A 21329-nucleotide genomic window follows, 5' to 3' on the forward strand; every position below is an offset into this window, starting at 1 on the left:
CGGCCGTGTTATTCCAACAAAGAAAATCATCTCCCGGCAAGAGTAATACATATTCATCATTCATGCAATTGTACAAAACAAACGGTGTCTTGCGTCGGCGTTGCGACGCGCAACACACACAGAACGAAGAGGGAGCGAAGCATTCGGCGTTACCAGGCAACCGGAAGTCGTCGTCATGACGACGCCCACCAAAAAACATTCGCAACAAAGGAGCGGGATTAATAGTCTCGCAGATAATGTTCGCCGGTGTTTCAAATGGCGAAATAAGTGTGTGTGCACTGTGGGACTGCCACATCCGAACAGCTGTGGCCCCGAAGCTCACTTGTTCCAGCGTCGGATTTATGGCGGACGACGGCTGCGAACGCACTATTTTATACTACCTAAGGCTCATATTTCCTACTAATCTTAAAAACCACATCATCATTCATACGCAAATTCACCTCTCTGCGCAATCTGATTTCGCTTTGTCGCCTCTTCCTTCTTATTCCGACGATGTCAGATTATTTTTGAGGTTAATGCGTTTTTCTAAATTCGTTTCGTGATGAATCGGGCCGGATTTACAATATGGTGCGAGAGGGGAAGCAATTATACACAAGTGAAAGTGAGAGGAGGAGGTAATGATGCAATGCATATTATCATGGCGGCAGGAGGGGAGGCAGACCAAGTATACAGTTTTTTCACAGATTTAATTCATTATACTCCCCTTTCGTCTGTCTTTCAAAGGATCGAACCTGTAACGATTTCAATCGGCAAGAGAGCCTCGTCTCCGTAATTAAACAATCTCTGATGGAACTATCGTCATCGTTTAGGTGAAATCTAGAGCGACAACGGGCACGTTGTGCTTTTATCTGGAAACATCGCTGTTCGGCCGGTAATGGCCGGCATTGTGCGGACTAATTTATGGCTCAATAACGCAGCGAGAGGCCGGATCGAACCCGTACGTAATGTTGATAATCTGTACTGAACCAGAACGGAACGCAACCCCTTTATCCCTGGTGATGCTTTATTATTATCTTCGGAAAATGGTAAACATTGAAGATTCGGGACAATAGAACGGCGGATAATTCCGATATGAGATTCTGAATGACTCCGTTTGCTAATTTCGGAGTGTTATTGGAGGGTGGAACAGCGGGATGCTCTCCTGGGGTTATTGTTTTTTTCCTTAATTCGTTCGAATTTTTGTTTGCTTTGATTCCGTTTACGCTTTTTTAATTTTCTTCCAAATTTAATATCCTTAAATACAGCGCCAATAACAAATACCTTGCAAAATTCCGCCCCCGGAAAAACTTCCATTATCTGCGTAGTTTCAACATCCAATTAATTGTTAATACAGCTCAACTATGAGATTCTCAAAGGATTAGGAGTATCTGCATCCTCAAAGGACCGCCCCTTTTCTCAAAACAAGGCGAAACAAAGTAGATAAGGGCAATGAAGGCAACATTCGCTTAATTAAAGGTAGCAAGTAGAAATCGACCCAGTAACGTGTGATGCGTTTGTTATTACGGATTTTTATAACCCAAATATTTACGCAGCAAGTTAAAACTGAATGGAAGTAATTGGCAAGCTCATGGGACATAGTAAACAAGCCCACGGTTAATGTAGGAGGTCGTGAAATTTTGTTTATGCAAAAGGTAAACAAACGCTGCTTTAAATTTAACATGGAAGCCTAAAACACGACTCTGGAGTTTATGGAAGAGGTGGTTCCTATTGTGCGGAAATTTTTCACAGAGCAGCAATTAAAAGGAGAAAATAAACTGTTAGTTATTGATGAACTGAGATTTTACAACGGCAAAAACGTGCAACAAGGGAATAAAACCGTCCAACAATTACTCGGATAATTTCTGGATTGTTTTTAAATTTAATTAATAAACGTGAACATACTGTGCATTTGGACAGTTTTTGTAGTTTATAAAACAAAACAACCACAGCCTCTGTTCTGAAGTCCACATAAAACGCTATAGACATGGCGGTTTTATTTATTTATTAATATTAGGTGACCCGGCGCATCCACCATTTCGATTTCATTCCTGTCGCGTGATTTAAACACATTACTAAAATTATGCACGAGCAAAATTATAGGTTTGGTGTTTACTACTTTTTCATTCATACGTGCATGATTTATGGTTCTTTCAGCGTCAAAATTGTGCCAAGAAAAAACTTTCCGTCAGATAAGCGTATTTTCTAGTTTATAGTTAGATAAAAGATCTACGATTGGCATAAAAAATTATCAAGACGGACATCGGTAGTAACAAATCATGAACTCAAATCTTTGTTGGGCGAGAACTATTTGGCAGTGATAAAAATGTTATGGGATATACGGTTTATTTTTGAACAGCCTGTACATAAACGTGTTGGTAACAGCAAAAAAACTACTAACGTAATAAATGTCAATGGAATGGTAATGATTTCCACAGGTGCCGCACGATCCCCCGTTCTATTCTAATTGAACACAGTCACGAAGCCGTCCCGCGGTGAAAACGATTAAACATCGCAAATTTCGCCCCAAAAGCAAACACTAAAACGAATGAAAAATAAACAAACGTGGATCGTATTATTTTGCAATTATTCGGTTTTGTTGTTCGATAAAAATGATACGGCTTAAAATAATCCTTGCGTCGTTTCGTTTAACATTTATTTATCCCCTCATGCTGCTGCCACCTCCCGTTTCCCACACTAACCCTCCTTTTCCGTCTTCATTGATTGTAAATTGAAACGTCCCCGCGGCAATAAAATCGGCCGAAACAATTCGAACGCAAGAAAAACCGCAACGTGCTTTTGACAGTTCAATTCGTAAAAATTCACGTTTCTCAGGTGTTTTGTTAAAAATAAACCAAAAGCGAGAGAGTTTTTCCGCGTTCCGGAACAAGTAATAATTTAATATTTCGACGAACAAAAAGAAGGAAACAGATTTAATTTGGGTTTAATGAGGGCACACAATGGTCCTACGAAATAGGTCAGCTGGTAATATTCAAATTTATTTGATTTCCATTTCTAAACTGGTTGGCACGCCTGCCGGGATATAAATTGATTTTATATTTTATTCCACCAAGGTTGGCAATCCTGAATACGTGATTTCAGACGGTTCGGCTTGTTTGAATTCGCGAATATTTACACGATTTCGCTTTGGGATAAATAGTTGATGGACGCTGGACTACCCGGAACTGCACCGGAGCTTCCGGGGATAGAGTTATTTTAAAAATCACTCCGGGACGGCACGTTTACTTTGCTCGACAGCTTCAATCGGTCACGAAATTACTTCAAAAATAGCAAGACGGACCTGCTTAAAAACCTTATTATTACCAATTCAGCGCCTTTCAGAAGGCTTTTTTGATGAGTCTCTGATTTATTTGATATCGTTGAATGCTTATTTGTGAATAATTTTTCTACTCAGATTTCACTTGAAGTTGCTTTTTTCGTATATTATTTTGTAATTTTCATTTGCTCTGAGATTTTTTGTTCGTCTGAGTTTTTTTCCTGAGCGATATTTCTCTTTGGTGCAATCCTAGCGGAATCGTCTTAAAACAAAAACGCTGTTAATATAAATTTTATGCGGCAAAGTCTATATTTTATTGTAAAAACGCGTACCCGCATGAGAGGGAGAATATATGGATAGATCTGCGCGGGGCAAAATATTCAGGTCACAGAGAAATTCATACCTTAGGGCTTTTACGTCAAAATAAGACCTTCTTTCAAATGTTATCGTGAACGGCGTTCTGAGACAAAGTCGGGTCAGTTTCCATCCGAGTTTTCCGCTGGGGAATTTAATGTCAAGATATTATTACGAATCTTAGGTATCCCCGACGGGAGAGCCCACTAAAACCGCTTGTCTTGAAAAATTGTCTGTTGCTGGATTTTTTCGCAAGACGACGTTGAAAATTCCCACGTAGGGGAGACCCGAGCCACCCAGCCAATTACCATACATAATTTCTGTTCCATAACTGGCACAACAAAATCTGCATTTCTAATTGAAATTGCGTAGAATAATTTACAAATTCTAAAACAGGGTTATATTAACTGGCAAAACATTCCTGAAAGTCCTGCATTTGCATAACGTCAGCTTCGCAGAATTAAAATGGCATTAATTCCGCTGCTGACGTCACAAAACAGTGTCTTGTCGCGGTAATGCCTCTTCGCCGATGAAACAATTAAGGGTTTTACTCGAGGGGGAAAAATCGAGGATATTGAAATAAAAACTAATGGCTCGTAATGAAGAACATACGCGATTTGAAGCACGTTCTTCATTAGTCTCCCGACGACCGGAATAACACAGGATAAATCTTTTAGCGGAAAACATTTCTACTGGCGGCCATTAGACTCCTACTCCTATCATATGGGTCAACCGCAACGGATACATGCTAAGATTTCCTCTGGCAGATATCGCCGCAATTTATTACGATGCCATCGAGGAAAAACCGATCGTGCACTTATACGGACCATGGAGCGTAAGCCGACGATGAGACGAAACCGATGCCAGATGCAATTTATAGGGGAAATGTCAGATGTCAAAATACGGATGAACTTTGGGGGTGTTGACGAGATCCTAGGAAGATCAACCGTATCGCGAAAAGAAAAAAACGCGAAAAATGAAAGAAATACCCGCTGAAAGCAGGGAGGTGAAAAATTGAGTTCGGAAATATACAGAGACACTCTTTTTGCGCTTTTTTTCATACTTTAATTGTATTTTAAATTTTACAAGAAATGGTGGAGGCGCTGGGCCAAGTAAAATTCGAGAGATTTTGAACGAGAGTTGAAAGTATTGGATGGAAATCTAAATATTTGTACCATCGATCGTTGTCTATTCCGCTCAAAGTTTCTGTTTAAAGAGAAATTTGACCCTTGTTAAACATTTGTATCCATTCTAAATGTGAGATTGTTAATTAATACAAACGGCTAATTAATGAAAGACCCGAAGCCCCAACGTGAGCTGAGTGGTAGATTCTCTTACCAAACACAAAATTTCGTTTGTCTTTTTGCTCGTGTGCACCTGCCTTAACCCTGTAAGCGTTGTGATCTCTCACCACGTCCGAGGCTCTTTTTTTATTTTCGGAAAATATGTTGTCGTCCATGATTAAGCATGTCTTTCGTTATAAACCGCACACGCGTTGGTGGTAATTAAATTTTCGATATTGTGTCCGCTAACAGCTGTTGATTTTAGTTTGGTTTATGGTACGAAGGGTCAGTGAAACCGGTGATAGTCACGATCTTGTGGTCTACGATATGACATGGAAGACTCGGACTAATTGTTGATGGATGGACGTAACAGGGGTTGGGAGGGGACGGTGTTGTCACTATTGCGCAATAAATCAGAAGCGAGAGAGTTTTTCTGCGAGATTATGAAAAATTTAGACGAAAAAGCGGCGAAAACGAAAGTGATTCACATACGATAGCGGGAATGAAAAAATGCGTGTGGTGGGAAATTGACGGGTCAAAAATCAAAAATAATTAATTAATTTTATTGTTTTCAGGCTGGGGAGGAAGAGGAGGCTCAGGGGATGAGTTGACGAGGTAAGAATACTTATAGATTTTATTTCCTTTTCATCCCATTAACAAAGACTCTTCGTTCCCCAATTCTTGCTACCCTTTTAATGAATTATAAAAATCTGATTAAGTAGTGTCATTAAACTTTCATAACATGTCTTTGTTAATGCATTTTCAACTTGGGCCTATGCAAATGGGATTCCTTCGACATCTTCGCTGAAACAAGCTTTTAATGATAAAAAATACTCTTTTTACATCGACTCGCTCCGTCATGATTAAGAAGTCGCTCGTTCTATTATGGAACTGACTATTAGACCATCAAATATAATGGAACGACGTTTCTGGGGTAGATTTAGGTAATGCCCGAGATTGTGTCTATAACCCCTTTAGTGACCCAAGCATAAACCTCTCCAAAATTAACCACTTTCGTACGTAATATTTACAATTTGGCCATTAAGGCACATGAGCTTACGCATAAACGCGATAAATGGAAATGGGGTCAAATCGAAAAAGCACCAGCTGCGAATTTACAACAAATTCACGCTATTTGTCCGCTAAACAATGGGAAATGTGTAATAAAATTCACGAAAATATCCATTTTATACATTACGTATATTGTAAATGTTTAATAGAAAAATTAAATCTTTCAGCTAGCGAGTTTCGGATTTTTTTAATATTTTTTTAAATTAATAATAATTCTATTATTATTTATTTAATTATTATTTATTATTTATTATTTAATTTATCTTTTCGATATTCCAGGTTTTAAATTTTTTGCTTCAAAATTCTTCATTTTTAGAAGTTATTTGCAAATTATTAATTCTAAGTTTCCATTTAGGGACATTTTGCTATAACAGTTAATTAAGTTGGTGAAACGTCTGAAAAACGTCATTCAAGTGTCAACTGTTAACAGAGGACGTTTATTATTGGATCATCTCATAGTTTTGACAAGCGGTTGACAGGGGTACCAACTTACAAAATTGAAAAACTGCTTTGACGATGCTCGTAAAGTACCGAAATAGAAAACCCCATTTTTCATGTCGTGACCAAAATGCAGCACGACAATTATCTGCACCCGATTTGACTTGTGTGTAAACGTCCATTTTTTAGATGTCCTTTGGGAAATTTCTCGCGATGGGTCTATTGGGCTTTTGGGACAACTTTTATAAATGTTTGGGGTAACACCCCTGAAATGGAGTTTTAATATCAGAGACCTCTTGTAATTAAATGTATCATAAAATTTATTTAGACAATTAATTAGAGCCGTGGCGCAAGATTACAAAAATGTTATGGGGTTGTTTTACAAATATGATTTTTTAATACGGATACATATTTAACCGGGGCTTGTGCATAATGGAGGTGTTAAATTCCGTAAAATTGTGGATTTTTAGAAATAATGTCGCCAGCGAATTGTTTATTTGTCGTTTTATTTCAAAAATTTCTTTTTGGCGTGCTTTTTGCTGGCACTTTCCGTTTTTATCGGCGTGTCCAGGGAAATCTTCACAGACGGATGGCTCTCGTCAGAAGTAAATCCATCCAGGACAATCCGGGCGTTTTCTAGATCAATGATCATAAAGATGCGCGCTGTGTATTTATTTTTTACGTTTATTACCGGCCACAAAAACGGCAGAAGCCGTATCTCTTCAATTCATAGATCGTAATTCGTTTTACGCCCCCATTATCGTCATCCCGTCGGCGATATTTTTCCAGTTAAACAGACCGCAATGTAGCAGCAATTTACGTATGTCAGTTAATAAATGCGGTGCAATTGAAGTAAAATTAACTGTTTAACCACCTGAACCGGAATGACATATCATGGCAGAACCGGAAAAGTTATTTCCGTTTGCGCCTGGAACGGCACTTGTAGCGGAAAACAGGCAGTCGACAGCGACTCTTAAATCCTCAGAAATTAGCATATTTAGTTAAGTGATTACGTAGTCGTCTCAGTTTCTCGGCCTACACTTGTTAGAAGGTCCTTTGAAGTTTTTGTATAATATTTGCTTAATTGCGAAGATGGAAACGACGCGGATTCCATTTGATTTCCGTAATTATTTCTAATTGAAAAGCTCCGATACGGATATTTCGGTCTATTTCGTCTTGTTCTCTTCCACAGTCGAAACGGATTTAGACTAAGTCCCTCTAATTGGCGGCCTTCATTTTTTGCGCCCCCCATTCCGAAACTGAAATCTCATTACGGAACGTGAACATAATGAGACACTCGGCCCAAGATTAATTGCCTTCTCGACTTCAAACTTTAAGAATAAAACAACTTGAAGCGAATATACAGTTATCAAAAAAGCGATGTCATAAATACACGTAGAGAGTCATAAATTTTCGATCGAAAACTAAGCTCACGGTTTTTGCAACCTTAAAAAATTTAAAATCAACAAACTTTTCATAACTCGAGATGGTTTCTCGATTTTCCGCTTGGTCTGTTTTATTTTCTCCTTCTATTTTTCGACTTTTAAATGGGGTCCATTTATTTTTATTTTATGCTTTCAGGGATCGTGGGTTTATAGATTTCGACTGTTATAAATTAGTTGTAAAAGAAGCAAAAAGCTCCGATTTCGACCATTTGTTTCGGCTAAATATTTCCGAGACATTTCCGATTTATTTTCCACGTTGAAATTTTCATAAAAGTGACTTTTTAGTCGTTTTGTAACACAATTCTCGGAAATTCGCGCTACTAAACTGTGATAAACAAGATTCTTTCGATGCACGTGAAAATTCTCGACATTGCAGATATCAAATATCTTCTTTAGATGAAAAGGAGCTATCAACCAGGTAAAATATGCAAATATTGCTTTATTAAAACGAGTTTAAATGGTTACAAAAAGCACGTTCTTCGCATATTGCAATAACGTTGTTGAAATTAAATGATTTTCTGCTACGTATTTGCTCCATTAGCTAATTAATTTTTATTCGACATAGAAATGCTTCAGCTGAGGATGTTTATCTTTAAAAGCTCGCCACATAAATTATTAATAATGCAGGAAAAGTCAACTACCTAAAAAGCAACATTATTTTCTCTGGGTCAATAAAATTGTTAACAAATATTTACCCTTGCAGGAAAAGTTTCACGGGCGCTTTCCATTATACAGGAGGCGGTTTCTGTACTTATCAGAACCACATCAAAAATGTCCTAAATATGATAATAATTATTATTAAATTAGATTTTGTTGCCGCGAAAGTGCTCCAATTCCCACGGTAGAAAAATTATTGTGGTAAACTCAAGGATTATGTTTGGATCCATTTCTATGTAAAATAAAAATAATGATTAATATTGTACTTTTGGAAGCAAAGGGTGAATCTGTGGCCCCATTTGTTTATTTTTTGACTTGTGCTGGTGTTGGTTGCGTGTCGTCCCCTTTCTCCCCTACGTGCTAAAACACGTAAAAACACACATTTATTAACGAGTCCTTGTACACAAGCAGCAGGTAGCCGCGACGTCGGCGACGGCGCATCGACCTGCGCCCTAGCGGCGGCGTCGTTCAATAGCGTCGTCGTCTCGCAGTGCCGCACAACCTTTCCCGGCGTCGGGTACTCAGCTGTTTGCCCGTTTTGGAGCACGCGACCCACACCACCAGAGAAAAACTAGGAGAACCTGCGATCCGATGTGCCGCGAACTTTGACCCGCGGGTGAAGGAGTGTCGGTGGCGCGCTAAAGAGGCGGTGAGAGTTCAGGTGATGCACTGAGTGAGGTGGTCTTCGACGAGGCCACGTGTGAGTGGGGAATTGCGCCAGACTGCCTCACGGTGCGGGTGCCGGCGGGCCTCGTCGCCAAGGCCGGTCATGTGCCACCCAATGGGGGAACCACCTCCGAGGAGAAAGCCTCCATACCGGTAAGGAACATGTGCGGATGTACGATGACGGCACGCCGAGGTGCGTGACGGGGCCATGGCGCAAACGCGAGCTTAAGCCAAATTTTCGGCGTGACTACCAAGTTACTAAACACAGAGGACCTTCACCTTCTTCCGGATTTTGACAAGATCCTGAGGAACGTGAGCAGAAAATTGCCCAATTTCATATCAAGATCTTTATTTTCGTCATTTTTCTTTTTATTGCTTTTCTATAGTATTCTCATTTTCCATAATTGGAAACAGAAAAACCAACCATGAAATTTATATGTTTAATTTAGATTGTAGATAAAATCCATATTGTAGAAATTTATTTAATCAAGAAACATACTCATGTACTCATGGAGAATTGACATATTTATGAAAGTAATCTCAAACAAATGATTCTAAATTGATTATATAAAGTGCATTTATCAAGTAAATGCTCTATTTTCCTTATTTTTAGACTATTTAAATAACGTTCCACGCGTTTTTAGAACGGGGACATTTAAAAATGGCGTCACTTCGCCATTTTGACTTTTTTATGAAGCAGTATCGTCAAAATTCGTTTTTGAAAAGTGACGCCTAACAATTTTGTTTTTATTGGTAGCACTGTGGCGTGCATTTAACTTGAGCAGTAACACCAGGCAGTGCTACCAACCAAACCGCCAAAATTTTAGAACTCGTGTTTTTGGTCTCGTTATTGCAAAAGGTCACTACAAATAGATAATGACCAGTTTGATACCAGTGTTGCAACGTGTCTCTAAATTCAGGGCCCAATGATGTTGACGTTTGGTTAGCCAATTTTTTCTCCTGTTTTTTGTTTAGTGTTCTTCACGCTTTTTCTGGCCTAACTTGCTTAATTAAATTTAAAACTGTCTTGATTTTGGGCCCGTATTCTACATAGTAATTACAGATTCTAACCACGACTCGGGGCGTAATTAATCAATCTACTTCTGATTGAGTTATTTAATGCCAGAAATTTTACAACAGACCGTTAGATAATTAATTACAGTTGACAAGAATCGATGATACTTGTAATTAATTAAAAACATTAGAAGGTAAAGATGTAAACTTGACTACTTTGGGTAGGTAATAGAACAAGAGAACAGAGAAAAAAATAATTTGGAATTATTACGTGACTGTGATTATTTTTCAATTTATATAACAATCGTGTTTAAAGTGCAATCAGTGCTGACTAGCTCAGACGTGCACTTTTGCTATTCTTCAGCTTTTTCGGAAGCCCACTTCATGGTTTTTCCTTCTGTTGTAGTCTTCACACAACATAGCCCATCCTTATCGGCCATTACAGCTTCACCTGTACATTTACATGTCGGCGGTTCCACAACGTTGCATGGTTTTGTTGATGCTGAACGTATAAAAGTTTGAACACATTGAACGACACCTTGGACATATTTTGCTTTCTCAAATTTTCCACAATGACAGTTTTTTAAGTCAACGTCGTCGTCGGGGAGCGCGAATGATCCACTTAACAGCAAAAAAATCAGACAAAACCTTCAGAGAAAGAGTTGTGAATTTTTTGAAATTAATTTGAAAGAGCTACTTACATGGTGGTAGGTACTGGTACACTGTCATAATGTAAACCCCACAGCAAATTTATATTTAATAGGCAGCCTTGGTGTAAATGATGCTGTGGTTTTTTAGTAGTGGCGAAAAAAGTGGTTAAAATTTTCTGCTTCCTTGTACAAATTGTTATAACTCAATAAAAGCTGCGGTTTCAGTTGTCACGAAAGATTTACCTGCCAAGAATCCTCCGAGTGAATTTAACTTTGATCAATAACTCAACCCGACGAAAAATAGATCAAAGAATGATCTCACGCTACAAAAATATAATCGTCTCCTTTTGAAAAAAAGCGTGTTCTAACTGGTCCATTAAACACTAAAAATGCCTAGAAAAAATATTGCAATTCCTGCAACAAATTAACGTCTCTTTCGACCCAAATAACAGCGAAATTTTTTATTCTATTTCCATCAAATCCACGCATTAATCTGACGTAGGCGATTTCGTCGCAATTTTTTAATTCACAGATTTATTTTGTTTATAAATAGAAGATGTGGCGATAAAATCGCGCTTACTTAAATCGTCCGAATCGAAGGATATTTTCGTCGGGGAAAAAATGCAGCGGTCGGATTACAAAGTACGTGCATTTATCTCGTGTTTGTGCAATAAAATTACCTAATATACTACATTATATGTTTTTTGGCAGCGTCCCAATGTTCGCTGACGTTTCTATAATTCGGAGATTATTAAAATGCCGTGATCAAGAACAATAACAAAGCGCTTAATCAAGTTGCACCAACAAACCCGAGAGAATTTGGCAAATTATCCGATAGATTTTTAATTTGGCCGCGAATCTCCTCCGATTAAAAGTTTTTATTGTGGCGTTCGTTCTAATGAAAAACGTTTTAGTATAATTATTTTAATATGAAAGCAGAGCTACCAACTTTTAATTCGTAAAGTTTCTCTCTAATATATTCTTGTCTACTTTGCATTTGGATCGGAGAGAGAGCGAGTGATCGAAAAAGTGGAACTTTGGAAATATGAAAGCTGAGAAACGTCAACTTGAACGGAAACAGTTATTTAAAAGCTCCTAAAACTAATGGAAAAACTTCAATACCGCGAGTTCCATACACAAATTTGTCTGTGCATATGGTTTTAATCTCTTTTCAATTTAAAGTTCTCCGGGTCTTTATTTTTCGCCGGATTTCACCAAGATTTCCCTCAACTAATGAACAGTTTCAGCGGAATTTGATGAATTAACTCGACGGAATTAAATATAGCGTTTTAGTTCGGATCCTTTGATAATTAATTCACGACGAGTTGGATAGAAGACGCAATCCCGGATTTTTTGGCGGAGGTGTGCTTATGAAAACTCGGATACGCAAGCTGGCTATAAATCACACCCAGTTCATATTAAATTTTTAATATTTATGTCAAAATCACTTAGCCGAGTTTGCTTTTAATAATGCTGAGGAGCTACGTTTATATTAAATTCTGTTTATTACACAACGTTTTTGCCGGTGCAATTATCATTGAAGCAACGTGGAAAAGTGGTCTGAAGCTTGCAGGCCCTTTCCTTTGAACTCTAATTTCATCCTTTTCTCTTTAATTCGATACCGATCAAAGATTCATCAACCTTTCCGCATTGAATGTTTACAAAAACACCTTGCCAAGTTGACGAGGTGAAACTCGAGCTGTAACTATAAACACAAACATGTAGAGGGTGGTTCTTTTCATGCTCCTATACGCCAGGTGTAGCGGAGTGCAACAACCTCATCCAGATTTAGGTTCCATTCAAAACGGATCAAGCTTTGACGAGATTTCCGCAAGAACGTTTAATAAAAGGAATTTCATATAAATGCAGACTGTGATTTATTGTGTAGGCGAAAATATCGAGAACTACAAAGGGGAAGGAATCCCCTGTAATTAAAATCTAGTGGTCCTTGACGTTTCTCGGGCCTACTTGATTTTAGAATTTTTTTTGAGTTGGTAAATGACCGAGTTGCAGATGCAATCTAAGCAAAGTCTAATTTAGAAAGAGATTAATGATGCTAGAGAGGAATTTTAAACATCAAAATTCTGATAAATGATGTTGTTTCAGACTGTCCTTCGCTCAGTCATATTTTAATTTTCCGATCCATTTTACTTGAACTTGTTTAACCTCATTGCGAACTTACACCAGTGTGATTTGACGATTAAAGTTTATTATTTTGTAGAGATTTAAGAGGTAAAGAAGTTATTGTAGACGTTATAGTCGAGTGTTTCTAGTCTACAAAATTCTGGGAATGACTGTTCTGGAAGTTTTAAAGTGTTGTTTGCAATAATAATAAACCGAGTTTTCTTCGAGTGGTGGAAATACAAATCTCGGGCCACATTTTCGCTCAAAACCAAATTAATAGACTACAGTAAAACCATGAAAAGTTGCAAACTCGTGACATAAAAACGTCTTTTTTCCCTCAAACAATCCAACGTTCCACTGAGCAGAATTTAATATAGCTGCGGCCTCTGATTTATTATTAAAGAGAAAGCTACATTTCACAGCTACGTCGAGTACAGAAGATTTCCTTTCGGTCGAAAAACGTCCCTGAAACTTTCCAGCGTTTCATACACAAAGTTATTTGTGAGATTTAATGGCTTGCTTCTAAATTCTGCATTAGTAAGCGGTTTGTTGGATTTCCACGGGAGTACAAAAGCAATCTGAGCAAATAATTTAAGTACATTGAGGATTAATAATGGGCGGAATTTTCGTAATAAAATTTTATTGTGTTTGTCATTCTCTCAAAGTGGTCGTAAGACGCTTTCATTGCAGTTTTCCGTGGCTCTCGCGCTGCGGTTTCATTACGGAAAATGTGCACCTGCTCTACAGGAGGTGGATTTTTTCCTGCACGTTCCGAATGATTAATCTTGCGAATGTTTATGACTTTTGACTATTTCTGGCACATGACTGAACAGTGACTCATTTGTGGGGAGGCTGCGTCATTGCGTTGTTTTCGAAAATCCAGATAAATGCAGATGGGAAGAAAATGCTCAGGAACAGATGGGAATATTACTGGGGAGATTGATTTGATATGAAAACTTGGAGATTCTTACAGGATTTAAAAATTTTCTGCTTCTCACGAACAGCTCAAAGTCGGTTAAATGAGTTAGTTGCCACAAAGAATCTCCAAAAAATTTTTATTCTTTGAATTATATATTGTATAGTTTATATTATGTATGTATTTGTACTTTTTATTCCTACTTTTCAATCTTTTTTATTTTTGAAGTTATTCAGATTAAGATTTCTGTTAAATTACTTCTTTTTAAGTTTTTAAAATTTTTGAATTTTCTTTTCTCTCTTATCATTCAATATTGCAATCACAGTTCAGCCTTTTAATTGTTATATCAAATTCTCTGATTTGCTCATTCATATTCGAAATGTAACTAAATCTACGCAATGGTTTGAAAAATATGCAAAAATGTTTAGCAGAATATAATCAAATTATTCATTAAATAACAAACAAGTTTTTTCTATTTTTTTATTTGTTGCATTTTGATTTAAACATTTTGGTTGACATTTATAGAGCTTAGAGCGAAAAATTTTTGCTGTCGCATTCTGATAAAATTTGTAATTCGGGTATTTTTTGGAAAATAAATTTGAGAAAATGGGGCTAAGTTTCTCAGACTTTTTAAAAATCTGCACAATGTTACAAAGTTATACATCAAGAGAGTCCAAAAGTAGAAGTTTTTGAATTCTGGGAGGCAACAAAAATTGAGGAATTTTTTAAGTGTTTTAAAAGTTTTACCTCAGCTTTTTTGGAGTCCATAAATTTAGGATTTTGCGAGTTTCCTATTTTGATCTTCTTCAATAGTTATTATATTAAAGTTCTAACTTTTTACTCCGTTTTTGTTCAACACAACTGTGTGAAATCATAAAATTGAACAAAAACGGAGTAAAAAGTTAGAACTTTAATATAATACTCCTCATTTATTTTGAATACCGCATTTCAAGGTCATAATTTGTGAAACTTGTGGAGCTCTACGTCAAATTTGAGAAGATTTATTCAATACATAAATCCTCTTAAATTTGTCGCACAGCTCCACGACTGTCACAAATTATGACCTTGAACTCCGGTATTCAAAATAAATGAGGAGTAACTATTGAAGAAGATCTTTTTTCACACAGTTGTGTGAAATCATAAAATTTAACAAAAACGGAGTAAAAAGTTAGAACTTTTTGAACTTTGAAAAGAAACGTAAAATTTAAAATTTGCTAACACGTTATAGTAATAATAATTAATAACTCCGCTATTTTTCGCAGAATAAAGTTGAGATTATTAAGCCTCATTTCCACGGCCCGTTCTAGAGAGAACAGAATTTGATTTACGATGGAATTTGAGTTATTGCACCATATTTTGCGGTCAGAAAATTTGCAAATCCTATTGCACCCTTGGTTTACAATCCTCTGTTCCGATTCGGGCGGACAAGCTGGTTGAAACGCCGAACCAACACACGGACTGCTACGTTTGGTGACAACTAAACAGTTTTAATTACTCCAATTCTTTTAATTTGAACACTAATTTTTTATTATAATGTTAATAAGGTAAATAACACGTATAAATGTGGATTAATTTTAATAAAGATGGCGACAAATGTAGATGAACCAATTTATTTCCTGCATTGAAATTTACAGAACCATTGTATGAAAACAAGCGGGAATGAATGCAGCTATGTACGTTTCTTATCTCTGTGAGTGGATTAACCTTTTTGAAATAACCGACAAGTCTGTATTTTTGTGGATTTGGTTATTACCTGAGGATTTGAATTTTTAATTTCGTTCTATGAATTGAATTTTTTGGATATTAGTGAAACTTAACCATACATATTCACGTAATAAGTAACTTGAAGTATAAATAAAATGAAATAAATTCATGAACATTCTGTTCTGGTTCAAACGAACGAACCATCTTGTCTGTTCGACATCGGTTCGGCGGACATTTCAACACAGAACCAAGACAGAACGCACCGGACAGTTCAACACAGAACGCACAGAATCATTGAAATTAGACGCTCCTCTAGAGAAAACTTTGCAAAAAATCAATGCATTTCAGAATTTTTTTATAATTAATCTCGTTAAATAGGATAGAAATTACTGGATTAGATTACTGGATTTCAGTTGATGATTCCTGGCATTATTTTACTGGTGGAAAAGTTATTTTAACATTAAGCTAATATTGCAATAAAATATACAAAATTATTGTATGAAAACAGGCTAGAATGAATGCAGGTAGGTAGGTTTCTTATCTCCGTAAGTGTATTTACCCTTTTGAGGTAACCGACAGGTAGTATTTTAGTAGATTTGGTCCGACTCATTACCTGAAGATTTGAATTTTTAATTTCGTTCTATGAATTGAATCTAACCTACAATACAAAGTTTACTGCTTCAATTGAACGAACTATTTTGTCTGTTCGACATCGGTTCGGCGGACATTTCAACGTAGAACAAAAAATAGAACGCCCAGAATTGATGTTAAAATAACTTTTCCACCAGTAAAATAATGTCAGAAATCATCAATTTAAATTAAGATTTTATTTATTCCTACTTAACGTGAAACAAAAATTCTAAAATGCATTGTTAATTTGCAAAGTTTTCTCCAAAGGAGCGGCTAATTTCAATGATTCTGTGCGTTCTGTGTTGAACTGTCCGGTGCGTTCTGTCCTGGTTCTGCGTTGAAATGTCCGCCGAACCGATGTCGAACAGACAAGATGGTTCGTTCATTTGAACCAGAACAGAATGTTCCTGAATTTATTTCATTTTATTTATACTTCAAGTTACCTATTACTTGGATATGTCTGGTATGTTAACTTTCACTAATAACCAGAAAATTCAATTTATTGAACGAAATTAAAAATTCAAATCTTCAGGTAATAACTGATCAAATCCACAAAAATACAGACCTGTCGGTTATTTCAAAAGAGTAAATCCACTCACAGAGATAAGAAACGTACTTACCTGCATTCATTGACGCCTGTTTTCATACAATGATTCTGTAAATTTCAATGCTGGAAATAAGTACGTTCATCTAGATTTATCGCCATCTTTAAAATTAATCCACATTTATATGTAGGTATGTGTTGTTTACCTTATTAATATTATAATAAACAAATAGTGTTCAAATTAAAAGAATTGGAGTAATTAAACTTGTTGGTTATTATCAAATGTCCGTGCGGTGGTTCGGCGTTTCAACCAGCTTGTCCGCCCGAATCGGAACAGAGGATTGTAAGCCAAGGGTGCAATAGGATTTGCAAATTTTCTGACCGCAAAATATGGTGCAATAACTCAAATTCCATCGTAAATCAAATTCTGTTCTCTCTAGAACGGACCGTGGAAATGAGGCTTTAGAGCTTATTGTCTCAAAGATCTACTAAGTTGTACACAAAGTGTGTCCAAAAATTAGAAATTTTTGAGCTTTTAGATGCAAAAAATTTAGCAATTTGTCAACAATTTTTGAAATTTTGTATTACGGCAATTTTTAGGAGAATAAAGTTAAAATTCCTGGAGCTTATTGTCTTCGACTTCTTTAAGATGTTGATTAGGTTGCAAAGTTATACATCAAATGGCTCCAAAATTAAAAATTTTTGAATTCGGGTGCGACAAAAATTTAGCAGTTTGTATCTCATTTAGATATTATTATCTTACAGTTCTTAAGTTCTTAAGTTTAAGAAAATTAAAAAAATACAAAGCTGTTCGTAAAGTACTTCAAAGTTCCGAATTCTCTCGAATTTCTGTTTAAATTCTCTACTTTTTAGACCAAGTTCTTAAAATTTTTAAGATTTTTATAATCCTTCAAATCGCCTTTCAACTTCTTTATATTTTTCAATTTTTGCTTTAGTCTGTAGATTCTGAATTTTTGAGTTTCTTTAATTTTTAAGATGTCATAGATTTGTGTAAAATCATATTTTGGCCTGTGCATAACTAAATCATCGGCCCACAGATGCATTTTTCGCTCTTTAGTAATAAGCCTTGCATAACTCGAGATGAAAAAGCTAAAAATAAAGCCACCGTTTAAAATTCGAATCGTGTAAAATAAACAAAACCTTGCGCTTTTATTATGTTCCATTCCATGGAAACCTCACAGACGGAATTAACAATGAAAAGAAATTGCGAAAAGTTAGATTAGCTCCTTTGAATTTGATATTCCAGACGCAAGGTGGACTGGCGAGGCTATCGAATGGTCTGAGATCTCCAAGTATAATGTAAAAGTGGCTTATTTACCTAGAAAATGCATCGGCGTTGTTGAATTTCAAATGAGAGAGACGATTACGCTTTTTTGAGACACTCCCCTTTACTATGTGTATAATGGGTTGCCTACGCCATCATTAACCGGCCTTGACATAGTGTAAGGTAAAAGCTCCAAGTGAGAGAGAGCTTTATGCCTGCGAGACTAATAATTTACAAAACTAATTTCACATACGTCCAAGAAGGTCACGGACTGTTCCATTTCAGTGTTAATTCAGTGTCAACCGTGCAAGATTTTAAATAAAAGAGCAAAATCTATAAAGGTATCGCTCCATGTTATGCTCAGATGTTTACGTAATGCTCGTAAAATTTAATGGACCGCTGCATACGCATACCCTCCGGTGATCATATGCATGGAACATAAAATATACATTGTTACAATTTCAGGTTGTTATCTTTTCGCAGAGTTGTAATATCGCGATAGATGGATCAAATTGGAACGATTTAAAATCGCGTCGGCGAGACATGAGAAAAATTGTTTCCATTCCTATGGAGATGTCGGGGCTTATAAGTTTGTAAATTGAGGAAAAGTCGATTTGGTGTGAAGGGTTGGCTCCAATCTCACACGTCGACATTGTATGGACAGCGCGAGGGGAACGAAAAAAAAGCGATTTGGGCTACAAAGTGTCAATATAGAAAGTGATGAAAAAATGAAACAAAAGCTCAGAGGAAAATCTTGAATTAGAAAAACGCTTGCATGTAATTTGTTGTAAAACCGCATCATGGTGCTTTTAAAGCTCGTAATTTGTGCCGAGGAAAAGCTTTATTCTAGTTCTTTGGGTCACGCTAAAAAACTGATGAGATATCTCCTCTAAAGCATCTAAAAACTGCATAATTCATGCATTCCAACGAAAATGGCTGCGGTGGGAGGATCCAAGTGATGTATGTGTACATATGCCCTAAAAACGATTTCCTGTAACAATATCTCCTCCACATGACCCATTTATTTCCTCGCAAGTCCGAACCATTGTAAAATGTTTATGTGAGATCACGGCCGATTACCAGAAGCGAAATCTATTTCAGTCCTGTTTGTTTTGTTTCACTCTATTCCATTTTATCTGTTTTTGGTTTGTACATTTAAATGTTATAAACATAACGTAAGGAATGCGCCAGATTTTCATTTTGACAGTTTACACATTCTCCCGAAAAAAGCAACAATAGCACGTTCTTTCCATATCCAAATCCTGTTTTTCTTATATTTCACGTCCTCATACTTTTTGCAACCGTTTTAACCACCTTATCCCGGTCCTGTACCTACGTCGGATCCATTCATGTGAATTATTCATGTCTCCGCTGCCTGTAACCTGACCGTAACTTTAACGGGGTACTTTCGTTCTAAAAATATTCCCGACCATTCCGAATAGACAACTAACTTTATTTGGTCGACATTTCACTCACGTCACATTGTATACACGGAAACGTCCGATTGATTTAGCCACCGACGCCGTCACCGACACACTATTCGTGATTGCGCCGCCATTTGCATTTTTAGGCTAATGAATAATGATTTTAGAAAAACCGACAACGATTATGAATATTCATTCGCCTTTTTCCGCCTGTAGTTGGCAGGATTATGGAGTCGCCGGAGGATCAAACTTGTAGCCGAAGGATTTACGGCGATACCTTGCTGCGCCATTTTGCACACATTTTTTACACACGCGGACCAGATGTGGTGTTCCCCTAAACAGCACCGTATATCTAGTAAGCGCGCTTTTTTCCATATTTGACAGATATTTTTAATAGTTATTTAACAAACAAGTTGCTTAATGACAGCGATTAATAATTGAGCGATTTTATCCGGCACAAACGTAGTGAGTGCCGTTAATAAGCAAAATTAATAATCGCCCATTACCATAGAGTTAGTTACAAAACTTTTCCGGTGATCAAATCTTGAAAAATTTACCAATTTTTTTTTAAATTGGTGCAAGACGGGACGAGAGATTATGTAAATGATGGATGTGTCGGTAGTTGTCAAATTTGAGTGTAATTTAAAAATTAAATAACTGTGGTTATTAGTATTGTAGATTAATCTAAACGATATACATATCGAACTGAGTCTATATGTGAACTCTAAAAATCGTCGATTTGATTTTTGTAAACAAACATGGGACTAGATCATAATTGTGTTGCCTGTATAATTGGTTGCCTATAATTAAATCATTCATTAATAGCCCTCTTTAATCCATGATTTCAGCCAAAAAATCATGCATTAATAGAATCCAGAAACAATCGATCACCGGAAAAAAGTTTAATTTTATTGGTATTAACTATAAATACAAGAACATGAATTGTCATTCGGAGTGAATGTACCTCAAGTAAAACTTCAAAATGTCTGAAATATTTTGACAATCGTCATCATAACATGTCATTTCGCCCGGTTCCATTTCTTCGATATTCCCATCGATCAAGCACTTGCAAGCTGGCGGAAGTGGTGAGTTGCAAGGGATTATCTCACCACTCGGGTTCTCACAGTGAGTACCATCTTCCTCGTCCGTTACGACGTGGTAACGGTTCCAGCACTTACAGGTTTGTCTGCTGATATCAACAAAGGTTACGAAAAGGCATAAAATCTTCAAGTTCCTAAAAAACAAAGATAATGCGTAAAATGTCAACTCTGACTGCTCACATTTCTGTCGGAAGTTGAAATGACGTGTATCTAAGAAACGGAAGATAAAGTCACTGTAATTCGTTGGATGTGGATAAAAAGCACAATTCCCTTATGTTTCCCGGCAAAGCAATTAGGTAAAAATTCTCCTCGAAGCCCCTGAGCAAAAACGCAAACGAAAGGGGTTTAAACTAAGCCCCAGCAACTCAAAGGGGCTAAAGCACCCCCACCTCCCAATTAATAATCCTGTAAATCTGGATGATGGATGCGGGTGAATCCCCGGTGCGAAAAACCTACTCGGCTTTGCAAGAACAATAAATTACGATCGTCAGTTGTCACGGCGGCGGCGGCAGCCTACCCTTTCCAATACATCTTTAATTGGAACCAGATTGGTGCAGTAGTGCGGTTCCACTTCAAACAAAATGTCCATATTAATTATTCCAAGCGGGTGGTCTCTCCTCGCCAAGTAATAACAAATAAAAGCACGAAACAATTTTTTTCCAGTTATTTTAATTACAACATTTGAAAAGTTGGAGCGAAGAAAACTTCGGATTCTTATTAACGTAAAAACTCTTCTTTTGACGATTTAATTTGAAAGGGGTGAATTTATCG

General features: G+C 36.9%; 2 protein-coding genes across 2 annotated transcripts in view; one reads left to right on the top strand and one right to left on the bottom strand.

The window, feature by feature from the left end:
• Positions 1–9168: 9168 nt before the first annotated feature.
• The window catches only part of LOC148181583 (uncharacterized), a 108419-nt gene continuing 96258 nt past the window's right edge, over positions 9169–21329 (top strand). The window contains exon 1 of the mRNA XM_088050072.1: positions 9169–9320. The gene's annotated coding sequence lies outside the window, so the exon portion shown is untranslated. The remainder of the gene's footprint in view (positions 9321–21329) is intronic.
• LOC148181584 (uncharacterized) lies at positions 10439–11320 on the bottom strand. The gene is made up of 5 exons (XM_088049985.1): positions 11261–11320; positions 11159–11224; positions 11075–11102; positions 10883–11033; positions 10439–10829 (listed from the first exon to the last, which is right to left on the bottom strand). The coding sequence occupies exons 1-5, from the start codon at positions 11318–11320 to the stop codon at positions 10535–10537; spliced, it is 600 nt and encodes a 199-aa protein (XP_087906111.1). The 3' UTR covers positions 10439–10534.

This window comes from Gnatocerus cornutus, chromosome 1 (genome assembly GCF_029298725.1).
Source record: "Gnatocerus cornutus isolate USDA-ARS CGAHR chromosome 1, icGnaCorn1.1, whole genome shotgun sequence".
NCBI lineage: Eukaryota > Metazoa > Arthropoda > Insecta > Coleoptera > Tenebrionidae > Gnatocerus > Gnatocerus cornutus.